At 42.3% G+C, this 24210-nt stretch overlaps 1 protein-coding gene across 1 annotated transcript in view; it reads left to right on the forward strand.

Annotated features, from left to right (window-relative positions):
* CDH4 (cadherin 4) overlaps positions 1-24210 on the forward strand; it is a 425687-nt gene that overhangs the window by 73504 nt on the left and 327973 nt on the right. Inside the window, exon 4 of the mRNA XM_032219093.1 lies at positions 9585-9755. Coding sequence (XP_032074984.1) covers positions 9585-9755 — 171 coding nt within the window. The remainder of the gene's footprint in view (positions 1-9584; positions 9756-24210) is intronic.

Consider the following 24210-nt stretch of genomic DNA (forward strand, 5'->3'; position numbering starts at 1 on the left):
TGTGTCAATTATCTCTTGTTTATCTATCTACAGTATCTATCTATGTATCATCTATCTATCTATCTTGGTTGATTCAGGTTGACTAAAGTTGACTCAGCTTTCCATCCTTCCAAGTTCAGTAAAATGAGGACCCAGATTGTTGGAGAAAATATGCTGACTCTGTAAACTGTTTAGAGAGGACTGTGAAGTACTGTGAAGCAGTATATATCTAAGTGCTATATCTATCTATTTATCTATCTATCTATCTATCTATCTATCTATCTATCCATCCATCCATCCATCCATCCATCCATCCATCCATCCATCCATCTCTATCTATCTATCTATCTATCTATCTATCTATCTATCTATCTATCTATCTATCTATCTATTTATCTATCTATCTCCATCCATCCATCTATTTTACCTATCTATCTATATCCATCCATCCATCGATCCATCATCTATCCTTCTACCATTTATGTAGCCATCAATCTCACTAGAAGTTGTAAGTAATTATGTAGCTAAATATCCATGGAAATTCTCTCCATAGACATCCTGGACAACCATTCAGGCCATGGTTGTCCCAAAGGTGCTTCTTCAAGAGGCAACTGGACTTCCTTTGTTTTTCCTTCAAGAGAAGATTTTGCTTCTCATCCAAGAATCTTCTTCAGTTCTGACAATCATTTTTGAGTCAGAAGTGATGAAGCTCCATGGATGAGAAACAAAACGTCTTCAAGGAAAGAAACAAGGAAACAAAGGAAGTCCAGTTGCCTTTAAAAAAACAAACCACATTTAGTATAACTAATTATACCTATTCGGATGGATGGATGGATGGATGGATGGATGGATGGATGGATGGATGGATGGATATGCAAAGTAACATCTGATAAAATGCCAGCAATCAAGAAAGCTGTAGAAACCTGGAAGTATTGTGATGAAAAGCTAGAATTTAGCAATCATTCCATTAAAAGAATATTGTAGAAGAAGGCAATGGCAAATAGCCTCCATAAGGTTGCCAAAATGTGGGCGTTTTAAAGTCCATTGTGGAGCATGTGCTTGCCTTCCATGTATGCACTTTGATCGTACATGTGGCTTGCACCCATGCATGCAGCTTGAAAATGTGCCTAAATAGGAGGACATAGAGCCAGGGTGAGTGGGCGGTGGGCGGGCCCGCCCCCTACCTGCGATTTCCACTACCGGTTGGGGCGAACCAGTCTGAACCGGCTGAATAGCACCTCTGGTACATTGGGCTATCCATAGGAAGGTTGGGGAAATCAAAATGGTGGCTCTGATAGCCCAATTGAAGCCCTGCCCCTCTTAATGGGCAATCTATTTACAACATGTGTAAAAAGTGAGCAGGGGTTCAAGTGAATAGTTGCAGCCACCACTTTGACTATTTTTTTTTATTTCCTCAAAACACACACACACAGACACACAGACACAGACACACAGACACAGACAGACAGACAGACAGACAGACACACACACACACACTTTTGCTCCCATCTATATTGCTTTGATAGGATTTTTGTTCAACTTCTTCTCTTGTTACTAGGCTTTTGCTTAACTTTAGAAGCCAATCAGGGACGTGGTGGCTCAGTGGCTAAGACAACGAACTTGTCGATCAGAAAGGTCAGCAGTTGGGAGGTTCGAATCCCTAGTGCTGTTTAATGGAGTGAGCTCCCGTTACTTGTCCCAGCTTCTGCCAACCTAGCAGTTCGGAAGCTTGTAAAAATGCAAGTAGAAAAAATAGAAACCACCTTTGGTGGGAAGGCAACAGCGTTCCATGCGCCCTTCGGCGTTTAGTCATGGCAGCCACATGACATCTTCGGATAATGTTGGCTGTTTGGCTTTGAAACGGGGATGAGCACCACCCCCTAGAGCAGGGGTGTCCAAACTTGGGAACTTTAAGACTTGTGGACTTCAACTCCCAGAATTCCCCAGCCAGGTTCCGGATTTTGTGTATTTTTTTAATTCCAAACTCTCCTCAGGACACAAATGATGATTTAAGTCAGAGGTATCCAACCTTGGCAACTTTAAGACTTCAACTCCCAGAATTCCCCAGCTAGCATGGCTGGCTGGGGAATTCTGGGAGTTGAAGTCCACAACTCTTAAAGTTCCCAAGCTTGGACACCCCTGCCCTAGAGTCAAAAATGACTAGCATATATGTATGAGGAGAACCTTTACCTTAGAAGCTACACATGTCTATGAGCTTCTGGAACTACTGGAATAAACTCCAGCTTCGAGCCTCAGTTTTGAGAATTTGCTTTCAAAAGAGAATGGAACTCCCACACCACCTTTCTACCCCACCCCAAAAGTAAGGCGGTTGTGGTTTTTGAAACCTGCTTGCAACATTTCAGTCAGAAAAGTGGGTTGCTTGATGTTCAGACGCACCAGAGTTTTATCCATACACTTTGACTCAGCTTTGAACATCAGAAAATGTGGGCAATTTATTTACATGTTTCAGGAGAATACATCATCAACAAAGAGAGGTTCTCAGTACAAAAGATCATTTGAAGGGGTGACAAGGAGGCTTTGAGGAAAGAAAAGGAACGTGTGGTGCGTGCTTGATTACCTGAGGTACTTGTAAACAACAGGGTGGGAGCCGGGAGCATGAACTCTTTGGATTGTGCAAGCAATGAAAAGCCAATTAAATTTTCTATCATGCAGCCATTATTTGAAATGAAGAGGGAGAGATAGGGATGTGTGTTTGTGTGTTTGTGTGTGTGTGTGTGTTTTCTCTACCAACTTTATCTAGCTGCTGTGAATGAGATGGACCAGCCATGCTTCCTCCGAAGCGTAGATACAACCTTTGGACTTTTCCTCTACTTCCCATGGGGATTTGATGTGCTGGTTTGCTGATCAAATCTGACATCAATCCGCACCACCAATTTTGGATTGGGAAACTCTGCAGTTATCTAAAATCTCTAGTTATCTAAAAGTAATGGTTTGGGGAAGGAGAAGGAAGAAATATGAAGAATAACTGGCAGAGATAATATTTAGAATTCCTGGATAACTTTAGTGTAATGTTAAATGCAAACACACACACACACAGACACACAAACACACACACACACACCCATGTATGTATGTATGTATGTATGTATGTATGTGTATATATATATACCTTTATATAAATAAATAAAGGGAGGTATACACACACACACAAACACACACACACACACACACACACACACACACACACACACACACACATATATATATATATATATATATATATATATATATATATATATATTGTGTTACTAAATACAAATATACATACATACATACATACATATATATACACACATATACATATACATAAATATGAAGTGATCTATTAACATTTAAAATGTACATCATTGTTATCTACAAATAAAGGACAAATAGCTTTGGTAAATGAGAGATGACAGACAGTTGAGCACTATCTTCAATTATCTTTAATTTTAAGAAAGAAGAAGAACAGGGTAATAGGGGGGAAATGTATGTGAGATGGTACTGATGCAGGTTTTCACATTCTGTATTTCCTAGATCTCTTGGGATATCAGACTGGCTTCATTCATATATATCATTCCTTTGAATCATAATTTATATCGTCTTTTTATTATTATTTTTCTGTGCTTTTTTCCTTCCATTTTTCCTCTTGGCTCATTTGAAGTAAGTGCACTGAAATGTGTATGTTATTCGATCTGACTGTCTGTGGAGATTCTTAGTCATCCAGGTCGTGGTTATCTCAACAATGCTTTTCTTCAAAAGGCAACTGGGCTTTGTTTTGTTTTTTTTCCTGGAGGAAGGAGAAGAAAACGTTTTGCTTCCCATCCAGGAGGCTTCATCAGTTCTGATGGTGGGAGGATGGAAGACCCTCAGAGTCACAGATAATCTGAGGTTTCTATGTATGAAAAATGCACATGTCCAAAAGATAATCCATCATTTGCCTTCTTCCATCAGAAATCCTTTGCCCCCCCCCCCCCAAAAAAAAAAAGCAGTTATGCTTGAATAGGTGAATGCAGTTTGGGTCTTGGACTACTGATCTCTGTCCCATTAACTATTGACCAACATCTATCTCTGCTTCGCCCATTTCCATCTTTTGAGTTACAAAGCCAACTTCCTTTTCTGAAATTTTAGATCAATAGCTAATTCAGCAGAACATTTAAAGTAATTTTGGCTGAATAACTGATCCAACTTTCATGCCTAAGGCAGGACTAGAACTCACAGTCTCTTGGTGATTGGCCAAAGTCACCTAGCTGGCTTTTATGCCTAAGGTGGGGCTAGAACTCACAGTCTCTTGTGATTGGCCCAAAGTCACTCAGCCAGCTTTTATGCCTAAGGTAACACTAGAACTCATGGTCTCCCAGTATCTAGCCTGGTGCCTTAACCATTAGACCAAACTCCTACATCAGGGTTCTCAACTTTGGGGGCCTGAAAGCACATTTAGAGTACATGATGTGAGAACTTTCTTACAGTATGGAGATAGTAGTCATGTAAAATAAAGGAACACCACAGGCAGGAATCAGAATCTGGGTAGATTATACATCTAAAATTATGACAGAATTCTTATCAGTAAAACTCTTGATATATGGCAAATGCGAAAAGGATTATTATCTGTCTTTCTAGCTATTTTGTGTGGGTGAGTGAATTTTGTTTTCTTCTTCTTTTCTACACATTATGGAGTCAGGTTATTTAGTTCCTTGTAAACATTTGTCAGCTACTGTTCAACAAACACGATTTTTTAAAAGAATTGCTAGCCAAACGGATTAAATGTGAATTAGATGATGATAACATAGGTCACTTAATGTATGTTTCAAACACTGTGTTCCTAAACTTCACATAAATCCTATAGATCAGTGATACAAGATTGACAGCCTGACTCCATCTGCTGGTAAAAAGGATATATATTTCGGCTCCTAGGGTGAGTCGAAAGACAGAAAAGGAAAGCAGCATGCTCCCTCCCATATTTGGGCATACCAGGGGTTGTGACGCAATACATATATATATACATACATACATACATACATACATACATACATACATATATTTATATAAATAAAATTTGAATCATGATGATACTTGCAACTCCATGATGAAAGTCCCACCTCTAAAAGCAAACTCATGGCTACAGTCTTGACTGTTTTAATCCTCTTTCCCTGTGGACACCCCTGTCCAGAATAGTGCCGAGTCAAATTTGTCACATAGCCATCCAGATTTTCACACTGGATTTGACATTTTTATCCATGCATCAAATCTTTCCCAAAGACCTGGGCTAGACATGTTGATGTATGAGGGGTTAAAGATATTGTTGCCAGATGTAAGCTCTTCTGACTAAAGCTGCTGTTTGTAATTGACCGATGGTGAGTTTGTCAATGTTGATGGTATTCAAGTGGTGTTCCAGTTGTTCTGGGATTGTACTCAAGGTGCCTATTACTAATAGCGCTACTTTTACTTGCTTTTGCCACAAATCTTTTTGCAGGTTTTTGTATTTTGTGATTGCCCCCAGTCCTTTCTCCTCTCTTCTTCTGTCTGCAGGTACTGCTACCTCCACTATCGACATTTTTTTTTGTTTTTTGTTTTCTTATTGACAGTTGTTAAATCCAGCATTTTATGTGGCCAGTGCTTATCTGCTTGAATTCCAAGGTCTCAGCTAAATGAACTTTAGCTTCTTCATTTTTTATGATTTTCTCTATACTATCATCCCACCAGTTATTGTTTGCAGGCAACCCACCCTTGTTTCTACTTTGTCATTCCATTATTATCATTTTTAATCACTATTCTTATAGTTCATCATATAATCAACCAGATTATATGGATTTGGCATTTTTATCCACCTGTTGAGTCCTTCCCAAGGATCTGGGAAAAGAAGTTGTTGATGTTTGATGGTGTGAGAGATATTGTCACAGGTTGTAAGCTGCCTTTTGCAATTGACTGATGGCAGATTTGTCAATGCTGATAGTGTTCAAATGGTGCTCCAGTTTTTTGGGGGGGATTGCATCCAAGGTGCCTATTACTATTGGTGGGACCTTTGCTTTCTTTAGCCACAATCGTTCTATTTCTATTTGCAGGTCTTCTCTGGTCCTTTCTCTTTTATTCTGCCGTTTTCAGGTACTGCCACATCTACTATCCCGACTCTTTTGACTGTTTTATCAACAGTTGTAAAGTCCGGAATGTTGTGTGGCAGGAGTCTGTCTGTTTGAATTCTAAAGTCCCAGAGCACTTTAGCATTGGCGAACAAAAATTAAAATACTAGAGACAGAAACAAAACATTCAAAATGAGCATTTAAACATAATGAACAGATAAATCCCATTCAAAAGAGCTGTGCCTTGACTGCTCTTGTAAAAGCATCGAGAATGGCAGAAGGAGATTAAATGGGATTCCCTAAGGATTTAGTGCCACCGTATAAGAAAGATACAGGAGCAGCTGTATGCAGTCCATTTAGGAAAGTTGAAAACAATTCGCTCTAAACCTCTTAGTTCTATTCAACTCAGCAGGCTCCCATGCACATAGTCGTTACCTCCCTCTCCCCTCACTTGGGCACTTTAGGCAGCTAAGAAGAAAGAGACAAAATAATGAAATACTGAATTACACAAAGTAGGAATGTGAAAACACCACTCTGGATTTGATCTTTAAACGGTACTTTGAAGTGCCCAAGAGTACAAATCTGGCATCTGCCTGCAACATTTTAAAGCAGTTGTATTCCCCCCCCCCCCGCTTGCTACCTTTAGATTCTCCCTTTTCTGTTGAGATATGTGGAATATGTGTTTCTCAGAAAAGGTAGGCCAGCTAAAATAAAGGATGGGTTCAAAATTATCCAAAGGAGACCTATGTTTATATGAGACTTGAGCATCAACATCTCAGTTCCATCCCAAGATTTAACTCCTACACAATTCTAGCCCTCTGTTCTTGCCATGGATTATAATACTGAGGAAACCCAGGAAATCTGGGATTTTTAAAAATCTCATCTTTATTACTGTATTTTTTGGAGTATAAGACGCACCCTTTTCCCTCAAAAAAGAAGGGGAAAATCTGGGTGTGTCTTATATACACAATACAACATTTTTTGCCTCCCGAAATCCCACCCCTTTCACCAAAAATGGCTGTGCAAAGCCTGTAGAAAGCTTTCAGAGAGCTCCTGGGGGCTGGGGAGGGCAAAAATGAGCCCCCCCCAGCCCCAAGAAGCACTCTATAAGCCTAAAGGCTATGCATGCCTTTTCTGACAACAAAAGGATTCGTGTTTGCGAAAAATGGGCCATTTTTGGGAGGTCTGCAGAGTGCAAAAACTTTTTTAAAAAATTTGTCTTTTCAAAATCTTGGTGCGTCTTATACTCCAAAAAATATGATTTTTTTTTTTTAATAAATGACTCAGGGTGGTGGGCATACTGAATACTCCTTCCTCTTTCCATTTTCCTTAGAAAAACCAATCGAGATAGTTGGACTGAAAACGAGTGACTGGCTCAAATCACCTAGCTGGCTTTCATAGCTAAGATGGAACTAGAACTCACTGTCTCCTGGTTGTTTCTAGACGGGTGTCTTCAGCACCAGACCAAAATGGCGCCCTCCTTCTTCCTAGCTGTGATAAACTGGTCATGTACAACAGGGGCAGGTTGCTGCCAGCATTACTGCCGGTTCAGTGTGTGTGCAATTTTGTGCACATGTGCATGCTTCGCTTGCACACACACCAGTCGCACGCTCCATGCATGTACACAGTTGCCCATAAATAGGTCTGAGCATGTGCAGAACATTTAAAAATGAAAAAAAAACATGCCATGCTGACCAGGGAACCGGTTTAGAGGTGTGGCAGGCCTGGGTTGCTGCTGGTTCCAGTGACCCAGGCCGGCAAACCACTAGCAGTTTGGCCGAACTGGTCCGAACCAGTAGAAACCCACCTCTGATGTTCAAGTAGTATGTAGACTGGGATGTACAACCAATCATTTAGCAACCATTCAAAGTTGCAACGGCTCTGAAAACAGTGACTTAAAGCCATTCCTCACACATACGACCATTACAGACTTCCCACAGTCACCTGACCAAAAGTCAAGTGCTTGGCAATTGGCATGTATTTACAACAATTGCAGGGCCACGGGATCATGTGATCGCCATTTGTAACCTTCCCAAGTAGAGCCAGATTCACCTAATTGCACGGTTCCTTTAACAACTGCCGTGATTCCCTTAACAACCGTGGCAAAGGTCATAAAATTTGAATGACTCGCTTAACAACCATCTTGCTTCACAATGGAAATTCTGGTTTCAGTTGTGGTTGTAAGCTGAGGACTAGGCATATTGACACAGACGTGATGGCTCAGCGGATAAGATGCTGAGCTTGTCGATCAGAAAGGTCGGCAGTTTGGCGGTTCACATCCCTAGTGCCACGTAGCGGAGTGAGCTCCTGTTACTTGTCCCAGCTTCTGCCAACCTAGCAGTCTGAAAGCACGTAAAAATGCAAGTAGAGAAAATAGGGACTACTTTGGTGGGAAAGTAACAGCATTCTATGCGCCTTCGGCATTTAGTCATGCCGGTCACATGACCATGGAGATGTCTTTGGATAGCACTGGCTCTTTGGCTTTGAAACAGAGATGAACACCGCTCCCTAGAGCCAGAACGACTAGGACATATGTGGGAGGGGAACCTTTACCTTTTTTAGGTATTTGGATCTTTCCTGATGACTTTCAGTCCTAGTGTCAATGTTCCAAATATCATGCAGAATTAAATCAGAGTCAAAGGCAAAACTATCCTTAAAATTCCAATTTAATAAGACAGGCATGTTGGCATCGTGCTATGGAATCCCAATTCTGGAAGTTACATTAGAATCCCACCCAGTTAAAAGTTCATGATCTTGTCCCCACACCCACAGTCCATCACATGGTCCAATCTTCTTCCACGCTAGCACCTACACCCAACTGCTTCCGATCAGGTGCAAAGGTTTTGGAGACAAAAGATGTCCTTGAGCTTCTAGAAAGGAATTTTTTATTTTGAAAACAACACATTCTACCCCTTGCTAATCCCCCCCCTTAATGAGAGTGTGGCAGGCCAAAGATTCTTAAAGGAACCACTGCAGGCCTGACACCTAGTTTCAAATTCAGAGCTATTGACGAATGCTCATTTATAATGGTCTTTGACCTCCCTCCGGTAATGCTGCGACTATTTGTGGTTTGTTCCCTTTGGCTCTTGTGATTTATTGTATTTATTAGAAATCTGCAGATTTTCATCCTCAAAGGAGCTGATCAAGCTTCCAGCCGCTGGTATAATGAAGACAATCCGTCGTGAAAGAAGGCTTGATTGTCTAATGACAGCTCCAAACATGAGTAAAAAATGAAGCCACAGCACATATGTCAATAAAAGCACCCCACGCTGCTGTAATGCAGAAATGTTTGCTTTATTATAAGAACAATATTATTATTTTTTTTCTCCAGGAATCTTCCAGCTCAAATAAGCCTCAACATAACAACGGTTCTGACAAGCGATTTTTCTCTCACGCGCGGGAGAGCAAAAACAAACAATAACAACAACAACTGACTCCTTGTTTTTGTTTGCTGTTATTTCATGAAACTCCATGAAAGCCAAATAATGAGACTTTCCCCTCCCCCTCCCTTCTTTCCCAAATCAACAGAAAGGAAAGAAGAACATGACAGCAGACCTTCAAGAACCTGGCAACATTTTGCTCCCGTGGCGTCATCACCAGAATTCTTATGGACTCAGGCGTCAAAAGCGAGATTGGGTCATCCCACCCATCAACGTGCCAGAAAATTCGAGAGGACCCTTCCCACAGCAGCTGGTTAGGGTAAGTGCCAGAATACACTACACCTCTATTTAAGTTCAATGGAGATGACGTTTCCCAAAGCTTGTTTGGTGGGTTATCTTTAGAAAGAAACAGTAGACTCCCAAGCTGGACTCAAGGCGAGATTTGTCCGATGGTATGAACTGGCTGTTTATGCTTTCCAAGGATGTGCCATTCAATAGTTACTGATGAATATGAATGCACCGATTGTTGTTGTTAATTGCGAAGTCATGTCTGACCCATCGTGACCCCATGGACAATATTCCTCCAAGCCTTCCCACAGAGTCCATTTAAGCTCACACCGACTGCTTCAGTGACTCCATCCAGCCACCTCATTCTCTGTCATCCCATTCTTCTTTTGCCCTCAATAATTCCCACCATTAGGTTCTTCTCTAGTGAGTCCTTCCTTCTCATTAGGTGGCCAAGGTACTTGAGTTTCATCTTCAGGATCTGGCCTTCTAAAGAGCAGTCAGGGTTGATCTCTTCTAGGACTGACCGGTTTGATTGCCTTGCAGTCCAAGGGACTCGCAGGAATCTTCTCCAGGATCAGAGTCCAAAGGCCTCCATTCTTTGGCGCTCAGCCTTTCTTATGGTCCAACTTTTACATCCATACATTGCAACTGGGAAAAACGTAGCCTTGAATATATGCACTTTCGTTAGCAGGGTGATATATCTGCTTTTTAGTATGCTGTCTAGATTTGCCATAGCTTTCTTCCCAAGGAGCAAGTGTATTTTACTGTCCATGGACAGTACCAAATGGCAAAAAAAAAAAAAATGCTCAGAAGGATGGAAGGCTGAGTCAACTTTCAGGCCTGTCAGGATCGAACTGCTGGCAGTTGGCAGAATTAGCCTGCAGTACTGCATTCTAGAGCCAAGGTGGCGCAGTGGTTAAATGCAGCACTGCAGGCTACTGCTAGATCAGCAGGTCAGCGGTTCAAATCTCACCGGCTCAGGGTTGACTCAGCCTTCCATCCTTCCGAGGTGGGTAAAATGAGGACCCAGATTGTTGGGGGCAATATGCTGACTCTCTGTAAACCGCTTAGAGAGGCCTGAAAGGCCTATGAAGCGGTATATAAGTCTACTGCTATTGCTATTATTCTAACTACTGTACCACCAAGCCTCGGTATGGCATACATTGGGCACCAAAATTCTTTGATCATTTCTCTTGTCCTCTTTTTAAGCCTCATATGCTGCTCAACTAACAATGATCACATCTGGCAGAAATCCGATTGTTTCATTTCTTCAGCTGGATGGGAACAAACTGATTGCCAGTTCATAACCCATTTGTCTTCTCCCACCAACATATTCATTCATGCCCTCCTGATGGACTGTTGTTATCATTTAGATGCACATGTGAGTGAAACATTTTGTCACTGGTCAAAATGCCCTTCATCAAGTTAGTGAGTCTGTAAATCACACCACATCTTCAGTAACACTTATCACACACACCCTCCCTTGGAAATGACACATTATTCAGAGTGGGCATTTCACACCAACCCAAACATTTATAAAACACAGCATAAAGAAAGTTAAAACTGTACGGGTGGGGAGAAAAAAAATGGATGTATCAGATGCCAGGAACTGTAGTAAAAATGTATAACAGAATGCCACATCCACGAAGCTTTTGCTGTTTTAAAAGCAAATTCCAAATAAAACAAGAAGGCGACAAGAGGAGCACACATTTTTGTCAAGTTGTCCTCTGGAATAAAATTGGGGCATAATTGCAAGAAATTTCAGGAAATAATTGGAGAAAATGAGGATGGATCATTTGCAGCCTTGTCAAGAAATAAATGCTTAGCGAGTCCTTTCCAGGGTTAAAATGAATGCAGTCATTATCTGCTCGGTACTGATTAGCCGTTGCCTCGCCAAGTGCCTGACGTTCAGAAACAAAACACACACACACACACACACATACACACAAATGGTTGGTTTAATCCCCCAAGGTGCGAGCAGACTCGATCACATAAATTACATCTGAACATTCGCATCCTCAATCTGCCGTAGGTTTAGGAAGGGTGCTTAAAAGGCAGTGCAGATGTTCAGCCTCTTGAAGCAGCTCTTACAATTTTCTCCCCCCCCCCAAAAAAAAGAGCGAGAAAGAACTAACCGCCTCTAGGAGCCCCAGGTGGCATAGCTAATGGTGATGGATGCCAGTAGTTCAGCAACATCTAAATAGCTATAGGTTTCCTACTGGTTTAATATATATTCAGTCTGTGGCAAGTGATGGAGTAAGTAGTGTTACCCCAGCTGTCGATAATGCAAGGGAGAAGAACTACCAAGAGCAAAAAGAACTCCATGCATTTGAATGATCTTTTTTCCACTTTTCAGTTCTACCATTTTTGAGTCTCAAATCTGTTATTTTACAGGTGTTTTTTTTGAGAGCTGCAAGTTCTGTTGCCTTCTCGATCTCTATGTGCAGAGCAGTGGTGGGATTCAAAAATCTTTACTACTGGTTCTGTGGGCGTGGCTTGGCGGGTGTGGTGTGGCTTGGTCGGTGTGGCTTGGTGAGCATGGCAGGGGAAAGATACTGTAAAATCTCCATTCTCACCCAATCCAGGGGGGAAATCCCCATTTCCTCCCGATCAGCTGGGACTTGGGAGGCAGAGAATAGATGGGGGCAGGGCCAGAGGTGGTATTTACCGTTTCTCCAAACTACTCAAAATTTCCACTACCGGTTCTCCAGAACTGATCAAAACCTGCTGAATATCACCTCTGATGCAGAGGTGAGGAAGCATGACCCTCTTTATGACTTGTGGACTTCAACTCCCAGAATTCCTGAGCCAGCCGGCTCAGGAATTCTGGGAGTTGAAGTCCACAAGTCATAAAGGAGGCCATGCTTCCTCACCCCTGCTCTGCTGCTCTACTGTATAAGAAATCCATTGGATGCAATCAAAGCTGACTTTTGATGGCTACATTGACTTATTCTTTTTCCTTTCACCTTCCTTCCTTCCTTCCTTCCTTCCTTCCTTCCTTCCTTCCTTCCTTCCTTCCTTCCTTCCTTCCTTCCTTCCAATTCAGTTAAAACCTTTATTGTCAGAGTACAACATGTATACAATGAGATTGGCTGAGCCTCCCTTTGTGCACCCCCACAACACAATACAACTCACAGTGAAAGACAAAAAAAAATCCCTAGCCAAGTGAATCCTACTAAAAAACACCCCATCCTATTGTACCATGTGAATTTATTGCATGTCTCGTATGCCCCACAAGTCAATCATACTATGTTGTTGTAGAGTTATGTTTCATTCAGGAGTCTGACAGCCCACAGATAAAAACTGTTCTTCAGCCTGTTTGTGCAGCTGCCTATGCTTCTATATCTCCTTCCCGATAAAGAAGGGATGACCAGGGTGTGAATTGTCCCTGAGGATTTTCCTCACTCTTCTAAGGCCTTCCTTCCTTCCTTCCTTCCTTCCTTCCTTCCTTCCTTCCTCCCTCCCTCCCTCCCTCCCTTCTTTCTTTCTTTCTTTCTTTCTTTCTTTCTTCTTTCTTTTTCTTTTTGCAACAAACAAAAATTGATTGGTAATCCTTTCTTGGGATTTTTTTTTTAATTTACTAGGCAAGCCTATACCCTTAGCATTTCTTGAGAGACTTCATTTCAGGTTCCAATTGGATCCAACATAAATATATTTTAGCGTAATGAAAAAAATATGTTTTAACTGTATATTTGGGGAACTTAAACAACCATTGGTGCTCCTGCTACATTTTCCCATAAACCATGAAATATACATTGCATTATATCTCTTTGTTTGCAACAAATCAATGGTAAAGACAGTATGTTTGAAAATATGCAACTTTGTCTATGCATAATTGTGTGTAAGTATCAGTGGCGTGCAATCAGGGGAGGCAGGGCCTCACCACTGTCATCATGAAAAGAAAAAAAAATTAAAAGGAAAAAGGCTGAGGTAGTTGCTGCCAGAGTCACAGTGGATGACTCTGCTTGGTGCTTAACTGTTTAAGGCGAGAGAACCATGTCCTCCTTTAGTCTATCTTTATGATCATTTGAACAGAGTTAAGCAAGGGTTAAAAGGCAAAAAATTCCTTATGTAGATGAGGCACGTGGTTCTCTCGCCTCCTCCTGTAGAGGGCACTTTTTTAAGAGGCTTTTTTTAAACAGTTAAGCAGAGTCATCCATTGGAGGCTCTGGCAGCAGCTAACCCAGCCTGACCTCAGCAGCTTTTGCCTTTTTCTTTTTACATTTTTTACATTTTCATCATGGCAGACAAGAGCAGAGTTGAAATCCTCTGTGACACAGCTGGAAAAGGTATGTGGGTCAGAGGGAGGGGGGAGGAATTCAAAATTAATGTAATTTGTAAGTAATTGTAATTTGTATTATTGTAAGTAATTTGAGCATGTGTGTGTGTGTGTGTGTGTGTTTTACCCGCCTCTTCTGGCGCATGGGCGGGCACTTTATTTTTTATGTGGGACATAGCGGCTGGCAGGGCTTTTGGACATAGCAGCAGGTCAGGGCTTTAATTTGGACATAGCGGCAGGGCGGCTTTTGCCTCTACCGTAGATAAAAGCAGCTGATCTACCTATTCCCGAAGCCGCCACTTTTATTTGTTTAATATAACACAGCACCAGCCTCGAGTTCTCCTAGTGCTTTTTGGAAGGGCCTGTTGCTCGCTCGACTGTGCCAGAGGACCCTTGCCGGCTCTTCCACCTCCCGCGTCTCCGATCCTGCCTTCCCCCTCCAAACACCCCGTGGCCCAGGCGGGCCTGGCTCCAGGTGTCTGGAAGATGAGCGCCGTCGAGAGCGGGATGGCGGACATGGCGCCGGGACTTTAAAGCCCTGCTGCCGTGTCCGCCATACAGCGGCTTTTGCCCGCTTGCCTCACCAGCCATAAACCTCACCGCACATCACTGGTAAGTATGTTAATCCCAGGTGCTCTCTAAACCTGGTTCTTAGCTTGAAGACATTTCATTACCTGACTGGAGAGATAATCATCAGTGCTAATGTATATAAATAGGGAGCAAACTCCTTACTCACTAGCATTGATGATGTTACCGAGATGGGTAATGAAACTTCTGCAAGAAAACAACTAAGCACAAAGAGCACTTAGGACTCCGTGGGTCTAGCCTGAGCTACACATATTCTCTTTTATTGGGTGTACATACATTTTTTAAGTTTTTCAGCATGATATAAAGAATTAAAATTAATTTTATGCCCACCATGCTACCTGCTTTCAGCATAAGCATGTTTTCATGAGCTTCCTAAACATGAAGAAGCTATATTTATAAATCAGTGATTCTCAATTTTATACAGTGATGCTTGGTGCAAATAGAAATACCGTATTTTTCAGACTATAAGACGCACCGGAGTATAAGACGCACCTTGATTTTGAAGAGGTAAATTAAAAAAAAAAGTTTTTGCACTCTGCAAAAACCCTCCCAAACCCTCTTCATGCCTTGTTTTTTTGCCAAAAAAAGGGGCGACATGCAGAGTTTTGGGGGGCTTGTAAAGTGCTCCTGGGGGCTGGGGAGGCAAAAGTTAGTAAAAAGTGGACCGTTTTTCACAAAAATGGGCTAGGTTTTGCCAAAAAAAGTGGGGGCATGTAGAGGCTTTGGAAGGCTTGAAGGGTGCTCCTGGAGGCTGAAGGGGGCAAAAATGAGCAAAAATGGCCCATTTTTTGCTTATTTTGCCCTACTTAGCCCCCCTGGAGCACTTTGCAAGCCTCCCAAACCTCTGCATGTCCATTTTTGCAAAGGGGGCAGGGTTTTGGTAGGCCAAAAATGCTGTATTCAGTGTATAAGACGCACCCAGATTTTCACCCTCTTTTTGTGGGGAAAAAGGGTGTGTCTTATATTCTGAAAAATACAATACTTGATTTATTTATTTGATTTGTTTGCCGCCCATTTCACTTTGAGGCTAACTTAATATGCCAACAATTCACCTGCCCTTTAATTAAAAAATAATGGTTTGAACTTTCCCAATAACTGGGAAAATGAACAGTGTATTCACTTGTGCCCATTGGGTATGGAAGATATTCGGCGTACTACAAATGAATGTGCCATTTTAAGGACTAAGTGTTTGTATCTGGCTTTCTGAAGCCAAATGTATTCTCACACTATTTGTTTAAAATAGGTTGAATTCGTTTGAAATCGGGGGGTGGGGGGGGTGTAATTGTTTCTTCCAGCTCTTACCTCTTGATCTGGTTCCCTATTGTGAAGTATGCAAAGCTCCACTTTGTGGGAAGTTGATTAGCTGCTTGTCAGTATTTTTAGCCAGGCAGTGGCTGAATGGAGCTGGATGTGACCCACAGAAGCTTGAAATGCGGCCCTTTCCCTGTTCAGCTAAGATGAGCTATAATGCTCTGTTTATTAACGCATTTCATTCTCAGGGAAAATATGGTAAATGAAACAAGCAGGGCCATGTTATTCTTGCAAATGTATTCAACCCCCCTGTCAGCTGCAATCTCGCTTCATTCCAGAAATGGGCCCGTGTTTCTCCACTAATACATGGGTTTCATTAAGCAATACTTTGAGTATGCCAGAGACCAGAGATAGTAGCAGAGATGGGCTTCAAAAATTTTAGCAAGGAGTTATCTGCTTGGCTGCTGGATGGGCGTGGCCGTGGTGGGTGTAGCCTAATCGGCCTCCTGCACCATGGGGGGGGGGGAAATGCATTTTTGTCCTCCTCGAGCTATGGAGGTTTTCCTTGAGCCTCCAGGAGGGCAAAAATGGTCTCCCCTGGGCTCCGGAGGCCTGAAACAGGCCCATTTCTGGCCTCTCTGAACTTCCGCTAGGCCCATTTTTTGCCCTCCCCAAGCCTCCCTGTGCACCTTGCACTTACCTGCATCTAAAACGGGCCGTGTGGGGACTCCTGGGAGGGAGTGGGGTGGGCGGGGCCAGCCAGGAGTGGGATTTGGGGGGTTCTCCTAGCTGCACAGAATCTTAGCTAGAGTTTCTTTTGAATCCCTGTGAACCCCCAGCAGCCCATCCCTGAATAGTGGAATTCTTTTCAGTCGTTGAAACTGGTCTGAATGAAGATAGAAGAGCAGGGGAGGGGCATCAAAAGTGGCCAGGACTACAGCCAGAGAACTTATCTCTTTAAAAAAGCCAACACTGCCAGAAAAGCCAACACAATCCTTGGCTGCATTAACAGAGGGATAGAATCTAGATCACATGAAGTGTTAGTATCACTTGATAATACCTTGGTAAGGCCACACTCGCAATACTGCATCCAGTTTTGGTCCTCCTGATTTTTTAAAAAAATGTTGAGACTCTAGAAAGAGTGCAGAGGAGAGCAATAAAGATGATTAGGAGATTGGAGGCTAAAACATATGAAGAACAGTTGCTGGAATTAGGTATGTCTAGTTGAATGAAAAGAAGAACTGGGGTTGACATGATAGCAATCTTCCAATATCTCAGTGGTTGCCACAAAAAAGAGGGAATCAAACTATTCTCCAAAGCACTTGAAGGCAGGACAAGAAGCAATGGGTGGAAACTAATCAAGGAGAGAAGCAACCTAGAACTAAGGAGAAAACTTCCTGACAGTTAGAACAATTAATCAGTGGAATAACTTTGCCTCCAGATGTTGTGGATGCTCCAACACTGGAAGTTTTTAAGAAGAGAAAACATGTTTAAGGGCAGAAAGTTTCTCTTTTGGTAAAACCCACTATCATTATTTCTGAAGGATCTCCATGGGAGTAAGTGTGTTTGTAGGCTATAGTTAAGGTATGAGAGCCCCCCCCCCCCCAAAAAAAAAACCAGGCAGCATTTTGATTGCACATAACAGGTATCATTTTGACATTTCTTGTAAACGTTCTTGGTTTATTTAAGCATGTAAGGTCCTAGAGATACATTGCTGATGTGAGAAACTTTCTGTAGGTTCCCCAACATGCAGAATTTAACAGAGGGTCTCTAGTCTTTTGGGAAACCTGCAACTAGAACAAATTGGCTCAACTATAACCCTGTAGCCGAGGAATGGGGACCTACAAAGAAAGTTGAGTTCCCTCTGCGGAACTCAATAAATATTTCTGAACATTTATGAAACCTATTTCTAGAAAACAATGAAATTTCCAGTCACAGGCCATTGTTCTCAGTGGAACGTGCTATTTGGTATGTAATGTTCCTGAATGCATTAACCTCTAACTACATGAGTGGGAAAACAACAGATGGTATTTTGTCTATTATCAGGCAAGCTTTGTTGATTGCAGGACTAGCAAGCTTTCTTCTTCTTCTTCTTTTTTTGCTTTTTCTTTCTGCCCCTTTTTCTCCCAAGAAAACAACTGCAAAAGAATCCCAAGGCATGCCTTGATGAAGTTTCTTTCACCAAACACATAAAGAAATGTCTGAAGCCTGGCACTCAGATAAAACAGCCATCAGTAGGCACACACAGAGATAAACAATGTCCATATACCATTCAAAGGAGTCAATCAAAAAGTTTAAAGAGCACAATATCTCCTTGCCAGCAATCAACCCTCAGATAATGAGAGATTAACAGCAAGTTTAATACTAGACACTCAGCTAACACTCAAGTAGTAAAGAATGCAGCAATCAAGGAACTACCATCTCAGACAAACAATCAAATAGTAAATAACAACCTAAGCAAGGAACCTGTAAAGCACCAGGAAAATGAGGACATTCAGGCAATTCAAATGGGTATTGTAAGCTTAAACACTCTACAAGAATCTGAACTACTAACAGCCAAGGGAAATTAGTGGGCGGTAAGAGAAGGAGGAATTCAAGGTGGGCTAGACGTAGATCTCTTGTGGGTGCAAAGGGATCTCTCCCTCGGGCTCAGCCTGATCATCTCCTACATCACTGTTAAGAATACTCACAAACACTGACAGGACAAGCCACTTGTATATAAACAGAGAAGAAAACCCCATTCCCTTCTAGCACTGATGCTAGTGATGTAAGTAGTTTGCTTTAGTTTGATAAGAGTTACTGCAAAGCAGTTTTCTTTATTGTTCCTCACCTATATGCACCTAAACCTTGCCAAATTAAAGCAGTGTATTTGCATCATAAGATATATACTCTGGAAACTGTGAAGGAGGAGCTGTCTTCATCCGCTTTCCCCCACAGCAACTGCCTGAATGTGGCTGTCTCTTACTTCTCTGGATTGCAGCCCTTCCTTCCTGGGAATCCAGACTACACCCCACCACACATGAACCTGTTAAAATCAAATTAAGACAGTCATTGCCACTACTTCCCAATGTGTTATTCAAATGAATCTTTCAGATTAATATCTAAAAGAGAGTTGGCTGCTTACAGGATAGGTAGCAGCACTGTTGTCATCTGGAAGAAGTGTGTAGATGACAACTGAAAATGAGGGGTCCTGTGTGCAGATCAACTTCCCATCTCAGGTGACAAATCTGTTAGACTGCTCTTGCCATAACCTATGGCAAATTACGGGTGGGGGGGAATGCTGGATTTGCTAATTAAACATCTTGAGAAGAGAGCAAAATAGAAACATGTATTTGAAAACAGGAATTATTGCACCAGTTGTAAGGAAATACATACATACTCTGGGTTGCCTCTCACTTTAAATTATCCTCAGGTGCAACTTTTAGATGGATATCCAAATCTGGTTGTGAAATTTGCATAACTCCAAATGCTGTTTTATGCAGCTTCTCTCAACCCTGATTATCACTGATAGAGAAATGGCATACACACTCATTGAAATAAATAAATCCAATTGAGCTAATCAAATAAAATCAAAGAGGAGGGATCTCTTCATTTTGCTTTTCTCCCTCTGCTTCCTGGGATCCGTGCCTACTACTATAACTTCTATCACGAAACTTCCCTTTTTTTTTCTTCAATGGAACTATTTTTATGCATATTTTATGATCCTGCAAAATTGGGAAATAAATAATGAGCAGTTGTGTTTAATGTGCAGGAGAAGGACAGAGAGAGACTAGGGGTGGAGTCAAGAGAGGACTCAGCCTAGAATCATTACATTCCCACAAGTGGTTCAGGTTCAACCCACCTCGATTTCTCTTTACTCTTATCTAGTGCCAATTCAGTGCAGACCAGTTAGTTGACTATAGATTCTTATGTTATAGACATGAGCAATAAACAGCTTCACTTAACATGTGGTCCTGATCCTTCGTGCCTGGCAGAATGTGTACTAAAATCAAAGAAGTCAGAAGATCACAAAAGATTATCATATGACCCCAACTTACTGCAACTATAAATATGAGTCAAATGCCAAGTGTTTGAGTTTTTGATCATGTGACCATGGGGATGCTACAATGCTTGTAAGTGTGAAAAAGCTCATAAGTCAGGAAATTTCTCCTTAGTTCTAGATATGCTTCTCTCCTTGCCTGGCTTCTTTGGAGATTCTAGAAAAAGTGCAGAGAAGAGCAACAAAGATGATTAGGGAACTGGATGCTAAAACATATGAAGAAGGATTGTAGGAACTGGCTATGGCTAGTTTATTGAAAAGAAGGACAAAGGGAGACATGATAACAGTGTTCCAATATCTCAGAGATTGCCACAAAGAAGAGGGAGTCAAGCTATTCTCCAAAGCACCTGAGGGCAGGACAAGAAACAATGGGTGGAAACTAATCAAGGAGAGAAACAACTTAGAACTAAGGAGAAATTTCCTGACAGGGAGAACAATTAATCAGTGGAACAACTTGCCTCCAGAAGTTGTGAATGCCCCAACACTGGAAGTTTTTAAGAAGATGTTGGATAACAATTTGTCTGAAGTGGTGTAGGGTTTCCTGCCTAAGCAGGAGGTTGGACTAGAAGACCTCCAAGGTCCCTTCCAACTCATTCTATTCTATTCTATTCTATTCTATTCTATCCTATCCTATCCTATCCTATCCTATCCTATCCTACCCTACCCTACCCTACCCTACCCTATCCTATCCATTGCTTCTTGTCCTATCCTCAGGTGCTTTGGAGAATAGCTTGATTCCCTCTTCTTTGTGGCAACCTTGGATATATTGGAATGATTCATATGAGATCAATGAGGAAGGCCAGGAGAGAATCTGAAATCTTTCTCCATCCTGAGGGTAAATCCAACCAGGCGCCATTAAGAACATAATACAAACATAATTAAGGATGAAGCATTACAAAAGGATAAAATCTAACAGGTTATCGTATCTTGGCCATTCCCGTTCTTGGCAACTGCAGTTTATATATTAAGCAGTGATGACCACCTGTTTTTGAGAGCTGATTAAGAAACTACCCAACTGTGCATCATGAAATTTGGGATATCAAGAGAATGTTCCGGAACAATGCCTCTGTTTTCCAGAGACACAAGAAGAAGAAAAAAACATCCCTCAGTTCTTCTTCAGGGCCTTGAGGCTGAACGAAGAGAAACAGATGGTCCTGTGGATTTTATTTAGGGTCATTAAAAAAATAAATGAAATTAAAATATCTATGATCCGTGTGAGAAATGTTACCACGGTTGCTGGTAACAGCTTTTCTGAAGCTAGTGGCCAATTAAGAAGCAAATCAACTGCCCAGAGTTGAGGCATAAGTCAGCCCTGTGCTTCTTCCACCCCAAGGTAATAGACAATTAGATGTTAAGTTCCACAATATGTTTATTAGTATGGGGTTGGAGGAAATGGGTTGGAGAGGAAATTGTCTGAAAGCACACAGGCCAGGTTTTGTGCAGTTTTTCTCCTCTGGGACCAACCAGCTGCAGGATGTATCTTCACTGAGAATGATCCTTTATGTTCTGACCTAGGCTTCCTCAACAGCACGAAGCTGAGCCCTCGTCCCGATAGACCCTTTTTATTTAATTTACAGTGAATTCCTCTCCAGCAAAGTCCTGGCCCACAGTCTTTCAAAATAGTTCACAATTACCAACCTTTATCAGGCTTAGAGAGTGGCCAGGCCAATATCTTTCAGATGCCACAATACTTGGCATTTTATGCAGGAATGAACTAATTGCTCCTGCAAACACCCCTCCCCTTTCGCTCCTCTTATATTCCCTATGAGAGAGATTCACTGTCCACCTGTGGCCTTACCCTCAAGTCGACCCTTGTTGATTTGACCCTTGTTCCTTAGCTGTTCCCTTCGCCTGGCAAGTCTGTGCATGCGTATACTGGGAAAAGGCTCCAGCTGTTCATCTGCCTCACTGATGTCTGACTCTGAAGGCAGCTGATAACTGTCAGACGGCCCTGGCCCCCTCTCTGCCTCTGCCGCAGAGCCCTCATCAGAGCCTTGACCAGTCTCCAGGACTGGCCCATGTTCCTCCCCAACCTCCTCACGGTCCAAATCTGCTGCCAGCTCTGCTGGCGGGCCACAACACTTTAGATCAGGGGTAATCTAGGCCCTCAAGGCCTAGCAGGCTGGATCCAGTGGGGTGGTTAGATTTGGTCTGCGGAGCTGCCTTCTAAACAGCAAAGGACCGGGCTGTGGTGTCTCTGCCAGCAACAATGGAACTCGGGAGGGCTGTGTGCTGCCCTCCCAAGCTCTGTTTTCAGCTGCAACAGCCTCCTGAAACCCTCTGCCAGTGAAAACAAAGCTCAGGAGGGCCTCACTGGCAGAGCACTCAGGCCACCATAGGCACCCCCAACAAGAGTGACATTGAGCTGGCCATGCCCACCCTGGCCACACCTCCACACCTCCACACCCCGAGGTCAAACACAACCCTGATGCCTTGGGCATGAGCTTAGACTAGAAGAACTCCCAGATCAGTGATGAAATTCAAAAAAAAATTAATACTGGTTCTGTGGGCGTGGCTTGGTGAGCGTGGCAGGGGAAGGATACTGCAAAATCTCCATTCCTTCCCCACTCCAGGGGAAGGATACTGTAAAATCCCAATTCCTTCCCCACTCCAGGGGAAGGATACTGCAAAATCACCATTCCCACCCCACTCCAGGGGAAGAATACTGTAAAATCCCAATTCCTTCCCCACTCCAGGGGAAGGATACTGCAAAATCACCATTCCCTCCCCATTCCTGGGGGAAGGATATTGCAAAATCTCCATTCCCTCTCCAATCTGGGGCCAGCCAGAGGTGGCATTTGCTGGTTCTCTGAACTACTCAAACTTTCTGCTACTAGTTCTCCAGAACCTGTCAGAACCTGCTGAATTTCACCCCTGTCCCAGATCCATTCTGATCCTATGATTCTAAAGCTACAGACTCCCATTACCACAAGAGAAGTTACTTATTCTGCTTCTGCTCTGAGCTAGAGAGAGACCTAAGCAAATTGTTCCATAAAGTCAGTCACACAACATACTTAACTGGATCAGGGCTAGAGACACTGTGTTGTCTAAGTGAGTTCATACTGTAATGGGGGGGGGGGGCAGGTTAGTCTAAATTGTGTATCCAAACAAGCTCCATTTCCACAGCCAGCCATAATATACAAACCCCCAAACCCAATCCATTTGGCATCAATATTTGGATTCCACTCTGTCCCTCCTCCCGTGGGACAGCAGAAGTGTAATGAGGCTCAAATTGTTGGGATATCCATCATGATTAAATGTAGTACAGCTGACTTACAGGAATGGTGTTGAAAAATTGACAATAGATCTAGAATCAGTCCCTTTCTGCATTGCAAACTAATTGCTTGAAACGTGGACTATTCTTATTCAAGAGTCTTCAAGAGAAACCGGTTTTGGATCTGGTAAAACATGGTGTCAGGGTGCCAAATAGCATCCTCAAACAAATCACATTCCAAAGCAAGAAGTTCCTCAAAGTTGTAATTTATTAAAAGAGCCATGTTGGCACACCTGGGAAAACCCAAATCTGAAAGCTTCCAGGTTTGCTCCACCCAGTTAAAAGTTCAAGACCCTGCTCCAACACCCACAAGTTCATCACATGGTCCAATCTTCCATGAAGACAGATTCCTCCCATCCAGTTTCGGCCAGGTGCAGAGACAAAGATGACCTTGAGTTTCTAAGAAGAATGTTATTATGGCTACATGTTACCCAACTCCATATAATCCCCGCTCCCATTTTCCCACAATAGAAAGTAGACAGTAGAAAGTGTGGCAGGCCTGAAGCCCAAAAGAAAAGATGACTTGTTCTTATTCAAGAGTCTTCTTAAGAAAATAATAGATTGTGTTTCAAACAACCGAGTTTCAAATTAGCTCCCATCACTCTTCTGGAGAAGCAGACTGATCAATATTCCGCAAGAGTAAATAATGTATAAATCCACCCACTTCAAGCTGGATGGAAGAAAAATTTGTTCCTGTTTATCGCTCTTAGGTAACACGGTTTCCTTGGATATCACCTAATTGCCTAGATAATAAGGATGTGTTACTTCTCTTTGTTGTTTGAAAGGATGCCTCCTTTCAATAGCACAATCAAGTGGCTAGCTCTCATTGGCTGTCTCAGGAGCAGTCCACTCTTTTGCAATTGGGTTGTGATTTTCAGGGCAATTGTTTTGGCTGGTGTCAGGGCAGTGATCAGGTGCCCAGGCAATTGGTTCCCTCGTATCTAGAGACAATAAGCACACCAGTGAATAAAGAGATTGCAAGCGTTATTCTATAACTGTAGCAAACAGATTTAAAAGCACAGAATAAAAAGCATACAAACCATGCAAGATGATAC

The sequence above is a fragment of the Thamnophis elegans genome, chromosome 5 (assembly GCF_009769535.1).
Source record: "Thamnophis elegans isolate rThaEle1 chromosome 5, rThaEle1.pri, whole genome shotgun sequence".
Classification (NCBI taxonomy): Eukaryota; Metazoa; Chordata; class Lepidosauria; order Squamata; family Colubridae; genus Thamnophis; species Thamnophis elegans.